Genomic DNA, 7,358 nt, shown 5'->3' with positions numbered 1-7,358 from the left:
TGAAAGCCATATCTACTGCAGCAGATGATGAGGACATGGGCCATGTTGTGGTTCAGTTTGGCGTGAGAATGGAATTAGCTTTCTTTCTTTGAACATCAAGATCAAAGATAGACCAAAAATCACATCTCCATATTTTTTTTGCCTGAATGTCGATACACAATATGTATTGCTGTATTTTCTACAAAGTGAGCTAAATGTTCAGTTAGTCAAAGCTACATGTGAGATGTCACAAACACTTTCAATCAAACAAGACTGTGATCAAAAAATAAAAATAAAATAAAATGCAAAGACAGGGTTTCCTTCCCTGACTATAGACATTTTGTGTCAAAAAGGCAGGGTAAACACAGAATGCCCCCCGTGAAAAGGCTCTATTGGTGCTTTCACAAAATATTTGCACAATGAGATTTTTCATAAATAATCATCAATAATGTAGATATAATGACTAAGTGGATAAAGGCAATAGAACAGGTAGAACAGTCTGGTAAGTTCAAAAATGGCAATTTACTGTAAAATGTTGGGAGCGGGGGAGTCTGGTGCAACGCACAGGTCCTGGACCTGGTGAGACGTAGGAGGAGCCCGGACAGGGGGCAACCCACAGAGCCCAGTCCCTCCACGTGCCAGAGCCTCCCGGTCCTGGCAGAGTAGTTCCGGAGCAGCGGATTGAGTGGCCCTGTCTTTCCCTAAGAGGGCTGACCGTGGGTAGCTACTGGGACGTAAGTCGGGGCTTGATCAACCCCGGCTGGGTCACCTGGGCGAGGGTGTATGATGTTGCGAGACCCGAAACATCTTATGACCCCAGGGTACATCACTGATGATACGTCCCAGTTGCATGGACAGAAAATGAATCGTCAAGTTTTTTTTAAATCGATAATAGTTTAACAAACATTTTTAATAAAAAAATAAAAAATAAAATAAATGTAAATGTGAATATTTTCTGTTTCTTTAGTCTTCTATGACAGTAAACTGATTATCTTTGGGTGGTGGACTGTTGGCCAGGACACAAGAAGACGTTTGAGGACGTCATCTTGGGCTTTGGGGTAGCTACCTGATCCCAGCACAGCGTTTGGCTACTATGTCGTTATCTGTTGTTTTTACTTGGCCATGTTTCCGCCTCTGGAGTCTACTGCTTCTGCCTTACGTTGTGTTTTCAGCCTGAACTGCACTCTGCATCACTGATAACACTGTAGCATTGAGGTGTACAAACCTAGTCACACAGCAGTGTGGACTATACCGCAGATAAGTATTTCTGATCCGATTACTCCATCGATGCTTGGAATAATTGGTAGAATACTCTGCCTGCTGTATGTAGGTACTTAGTTTGCTGTAGCATGCAGGCCAGAACCAGACGGAGGCAGTCATAACATTTCCATTGGTTAACCACTGAAACCCCCTCCTCTCCTCCGCTCCACAGCTGGCCTCGCTCTATGATGGCAGGTTTAGAGAAAAAACACTCTGAGATTTGTCATCAGTCGGTGTGATACAGGCATGCAGACAGGCAACAGCAACAACCAATGTACGCCATACCAAAGTCGAGTTGAGAGTTGATTGGAATTTGTCCATGAACCATTTTAGATTTAAAGCATAAAATGTTTTTGTTGAACTATGAAGCTTTTGCAAAAAAAATATAAAAGTTTTTATTTTTATTTTCCTGAAAACTTTTCCCGGACCCCCATTTGAAGAACCACTGCTTTAGGTCATCTAGTTTCACTTTGGCTTTAAAACTGTGCCCGCTCTTAGCCATTTGATGGAAATCGGGAAATGTTCAGCAGGAGAAAGGGTTAAAAATCGGGAGACTACAGTATGCCTGTGGGGGAATTAGCAGTGCATTCAACGACCCACGAGATAAAGTGCTTCAAGTGCATCATAATCATAAAAATATCTGCCTTATTGCATTCACTTAAACCAAAGACGATGGGATTCAAGCAACACGGCCCAACTTCAACTCACTCACTTCCTGTCATGGTACAGAGTGTCCTGCCTGTGCTCAGATGACGTGATGCATGTTATCTAGCTCAGGGTACAGAGTGTCCTGCCTTGCTGTGTGAAGCACCCACTGCCCTACATGTACAGACCCCTGGTGGTGACGTAGATATAGATCAGTGGGTTTCACACCTGGTTTTTTTCTTTCTTTTTCAAACCCAACCACCGTTTTCAACAGAATTCGCCCAGGACCTTTTTTTTTTCTTCTTCTTCTTTTTTCTTTTTTTGCATCATTGCAGCTCATGTAAGGAAGTGAACACATTTTTTAAACTATTAAGCTTAGTATAGTATTATGCTAGTATGTTATTTGACCCAGCTTTAGGTCACCACCCAAAAACAGTTTTCAGCCAAAGGAGACGTGGGAATGTTAGTATAGGCATAAGTACATACAGCCATACAACTTGGCCAAGCCACGCTCAAGCCACGCTCAAGCCACGCTCACACCTTGCTCAAGCGATCGTTCAGGATTCAGTCCTATTTTCCAAGCGTGAAGCGTGAAGCTGCCAGGCATGAAGTCAATGGAAGTTGTGGGCGGGGTCAAGGCACACCGAGCGAGGCGCTGAGGAAAAGAGTGTTTCTTGTGTGACCGGTTAAGCGTGAGCTCAGCTTCGGCGTGCCTTAAGCGTGGCGTTGGCGTATGATGTGAACACGTTTCCGTTTCAGAACAAACTGCGACTTTCTTGACATGCATAGTTATCTTTTAAATTGACCAAATTGAACATGTGTAGATTGTGTACCCCGCGGCACAAAAGTATCGTCTCTCGCCGTTCGCCCGCATTCATATCCATTCATACACGCTGGTACAGAGAGAAAAGCAGGAAGTGACGTTCACTTTGGCTCCCTATTGCTTTCTTGGTTTAGACCCGCCTCAAATCAGGGAAGTAAAGAAGAAATGTCAGGGGGGGCTTTTACCACTAGAGCACCCTGCTCTTATTCGATACCGTCTTATTGAATACGTGATGATGTTTGCCTGGGATGTGTTTTCAGATCAGGCAGCTGCGCGGGCACCGGCTGGCCCCCGGCCCCCGGGTCAGCGGCGGGGGCACCACCTACCAGGACCTGTGCCTGGCCAGCCCGGCCTCCGGCGAGGGGGACTACCTGAGCTCGGACGAGGACCTGCTCCCCAGCCCGCTGCCCGCTGGCCCCGCCCTGTACCCCAGTCACCCCTCCACCCGCCTGGACAGCGAGGGCAGCACGGACAGCGAGGCAGAGGAGCGCGAGCGGACACACCCCGACCCACAGCAGCTGTACGGCAGCATGGTGTGTGCCGAGGCGCTGGATAACTGAGGGGGCGGGGCATGTGTGTGTGTGTGCGTGTGAAAGATTCCTCTGGATTTCTTTGACCTAAAGGAAACTGTGGAGGAACGGGACTCCTGCTACTGTAAACTGGGACTGGATGATCCAATCCAGTCCTCCTCCTCCTCCTCCTCCTCCTCCAGTGTTTTCCTCCTACCTGATGCAGACATATCATTGCTCGGTCACTACATGTTGCATTCTGCTGCTCGTCGTTTCCCGTCCTGCTGACCCTGTTTTCCCTGAGGAAGGGGATAAAGTCAAAGCCCCTCTCCTCCTCTCCTCCCCTCTCCTCCTCTCCTCTCCTCTCCTCTCCTCTCCTCTCCTCTCCTCTCCTCTCCTCTCCTCTCCTCTCCTCCCCTTCTCTCCTCTCCTCCTCTTCCCTCCTCTCCCATCCCCAGATGACAGACAGCCCATCATCACTATACATATCCATCCACACACACAAGACGCAAGCCAAGACAAACAAAAAAGCACTGAAACAGGGACCACTGAGGCTGCTCACCTTTGGATCTGAAACTGTGACTACGAGGTTCCTACATACTCGACGAGAGAGACGGAGAAGGAGGACCGAGTAGACGGGTGGATGAGAAAATATTTGCTTTCAGTCCCCGCCCCTCTCCCCTCCTATGAACTCTTTTCTCTCTCCCTTTCTCTCTCTCTCTCTCCTCATCCTCCCTTCATCCGGGAAGGCCCGCGAGCCCTCCACACTGCCCCCTAGCAGCCATCCTCCGTTCACCTCTCAGCAGCCTAGACCCGAGCGCAAAGAAGAGAGAGAGATGAGAGGGAGAGGTGTGGCTCATCAACACCATAGGGATGTCACTAAGTGGGCATTCATAAAGGAATACTTAACACTTGAGCATAGTTAGCTCTGCGTGTTGTCTGTGTCTGCAACTTGCAAAACAAAAGGCAAAGCAAGTTATTCCGACGGCTCGTGTTGAAAAAAGAGATATATTCACCGTAAACCCATAAAGAAAACAGGAAAGAAGAAACTCAATGTTGCCAAATCTTTGTTTTTGTTTTTGTTCTTTTTAATTATTTATATGTTGTAATTTATTTTGATATTTTTTTTAATTTTTTATATATCTATATGAACATAGTGTAGAGATTACCGACAGAGGCCAAACTTTCTACGTTGATTGAGTTCCCACCGTCCTTTGTGCCAACTTTGAGCCCCGGAGCTGGTGTCGCAGGGTTACTATGTCGCAGACGGACTGGTGTCCCAGGGTTACTGTGACACAGCCTGGAGGTGGTGTCACAGGGTTACTGTGATGCAGCCTGGAGGTGGTGTCACAGGGTTACTGTGACGCAGCCTGGACGTGGTGTCACAGTGTTACTGTGACGCAGCCTGGAGGTGGTGTCGCAGGGTTACTGTGATGCAGTCTGGAGCTGGTGTCACAGGGCTACTGTGACGCAGCCTGGACGTGGTGTCACAGTGTTACTGTGACGCAGCCTGGAGGTGGTGTCACAGGGTTACTGTGACGCAGCCTGGAGGTGGTGTCGCAGGGTTACTGTGACGCAGCCTGGAGGTGGTGTCGCAGGGTTACTGTGACGCAGCCTGGAGCTGGTGTCACAGGGTTACTGTGACGCAGACAGACTGGTGTCACAGGGTTACTGTGACGCAGCCTGGAGGTGGTGTCACAGGGTTACTGTGACGCAACCTGGAGCTGGTGTCGCAGGGTTACTGTGACGCAGCCTGGAGGTGGTGTCGCAGGGTTACTGTGACACAGCCTGGAGGTGGTGTCGCAGGGTTACTGTGACGCAGCCTGGAGGTAGTGTCGCAGGGTTACTGTGACGCAGCCTGGAGGTGGTGTCACAGGGTTACTGTGACGCAGCCTGGAGCTGGTGTCACAGGGTTACTGTGACGCAGATGGAAAAATGTGCTCCTATGGGTTAGATTTGACTCTTCCATTGTGCTTCTTTCTGTTGTCTGTGTGCTCTCAGCGCGAGGCGAACCTCCCCGTAAACCACGCCGCGGATTCGTGTGAGACTGATCTGAAAGCTGAGTCAATTAACCCCGAAGAAACTAGTGTGACGACTCCTCCTTTGAGCTTCTCAGCATTTAGCACGAGATAATCGGTTGCCTCCCACGTCGTATAGCGAGCTGATATCAGTTGTCCCATAATTGTCAAAGCTGTTCAGATCAAAGTGCTGATCTGGAGTCAGCGCTGAGGCCATCTATATCCAAATGATCACATGGTTTGTTGACAGCTCACACTGAGCGCGACGCCTGAGCGTGTTTCCTTATGTCAGCCAATGAAAGTAGAGGGAGGAGATCTCCATCTTGTGTGGACGCCGACATGAAGACAATGGTTATGACTGGAGAGTGCGAAGGGGGGAAATATTTTATTTACATATCAAAACATCAACTTACTCTCGGTGTGAAACGTACAGAGAAATATACAGAGGTGTAGAGCGTGACAGGTATCTGGATGAATAATATAGAGCTGTATGACTGTGTGGAGGCTCATTGATTTCACACTGTGTGTATTAGTTGATCATACAGAGCAGATACCTTTGCTGTTTGCACTACAGGGAGCCACTCATCTCTCTTCACTCATAGCTGCTGCTGCTGCCCTGAGGCCTGGAGGCTCTATTTTCCTGAGCTGTATCCGCTCTAAACTTATAGAGAGGCAGAGTGGAACGTCACTTCCTGCTTCAGCACTGTACCAGAGATTTGACATCCGCCATTTATTTTCTCATAGACATTTCGTAAAATGCTTCTAAAAATAGTTTTTACTCGTCAAACCAAACGGTTCAGCTATATTTAGAATCGGGAGAGACCATAGAACATTTCACTCGGACCAAAACAAAAAAACTACACTGAGAAAATATTTTCTTTAAATCCGCAATTTTTTTTTTATGTTTTGGTCCGAGTGAAATGTTACGTGGTCTCTCCTGTTTCTAAATATATCTCAAGCATTTGGTTTGAACAAGTAAAACTATTTTTAGAAGCATTTTACGAAATGTCTATGGGAAAATAAATGGCGGATGAAAATCTCTGGTACAGTGCTGAAGCAGGAAGTGACGTTCCACTTTGCCTCTCTATTTGACCGGATACATACATCGTACTGCGCCTCATTTTCCTTTCGACCACATTTAGTTGTGGATAGTGATGATGCCTGGACGCTGCTTCACAATGCCAATATATAGCTGAAGGCGGTTGCGCCATCCAAACGAAAGAATCGCGAGGGAGAGATTTATTGTCAAGCGCCAAGAAATAAGGAAACTTCTTCCTGTGAGGAGGATGTTGCTTTGCCCACCATAGTGTTGCAAATAACAACCCTTTAGTGGTCACCCAGTTGTGGCGCAACAGCTGAACTCTGGAATCACTGCACATCAGATCAAATGAATCCTGTGAGAAATTGTGCTGCTTCAGTGCCGAGTGAGTAGAGAACTTGAGCCAGATCGGCTTCTATTGACTCTATTGACCGGCAATCTGGATTAGACTGTCACAGATTCCATTTACACCTGGCATTAACATGCGTTTTTTCTGCCATCAGATTGCAATCAGATTGTGCTTGACCACTTGAAAGTACAGGCGTAAACGCCCCCAAGACACATTGAAGATGGATTGCAATCTGATCGGCCAAACCACCTCCGGAGGTGGTCAGGGATGCATTGGCCGCCAAAATGGGTGCCCTATCAGAGAGGAGAGGGCACCCATTTTGGTTGACCAAATTGCCATCAGATTGCGATCTGATCACCCAAAAATGCATGTTAACGGCAGGTGTAAATGGAATCAGGCTAATGTGGTCAAGCACAATCTGATTGCAATCTGATGGCAGAGAACGCATGTTAACGCCAGGTGTAAATGGCCTCTTACTCCCACAACTGACCAAACATAATTAGACCTGATGACGGGAAACATATTGCTGGGGAAAAGAAAGGGAAAATGTGGGCTTTACCTTCACTCAGGCCCACAAAAAAGCGATCGTATAAATATAAGCTACAGTATAATAGTGAGAGGCTTTCGTTCAGGTCAGCCTGGATGGAGATCAGTGCAATGCCACCCAACAGACAGTCAACTGCACACTGCTGTTCAGTGATGGTGCTCAGTACTAGCCACTGTCTAAATAAAACAA

The 7,358-nt window shown here is 47.4% G+C and overlaps 1 protein-coding gene across 1 annotated transcript in view; it reads left to right on the top strand.

Annotated features, from left to right (window-relative positions):
- Positions 1 to 3,267, top strand: part of evi5l (ecotropic viral integration site 5 like) — a gene marked incomplete at both ends in the record, with an annotated part of 30,613 nt that extends 27,346 nt beyond the window's left edge. The window contains one exon of the mRNA XM_083655959.1: positions 2,968 to 3,267. Within this exon, the coding sequence (XP_083512085.1) occupies positions 2,968 to 3,267 (300 nt within the window). The remainder of the gene's footprint in view (positions 1 to 2,967) is intronic.
- Between the last annotated feature and the right edge of the window lie 4,091 nt (positions 3,268 to 7,358).

This window comes from Poromitra crassiceps (genome assembly GCF_964638095.1).
Source record: "Poromitra crassiceps genome assembly, chromosome: 19".
NCBI classification, from domain to species: domain Eukaryota; kingdom Metazoa; phylum Chordata; class Actinopteri; order Beryciformes; family Melamphaidae; genus Poromitra; species Poromitra crassiceps.
Note: the sequence above shows the minus strand (reverse complement) of the source record. Positions and strands in the feature narration are given on the sequence as shown.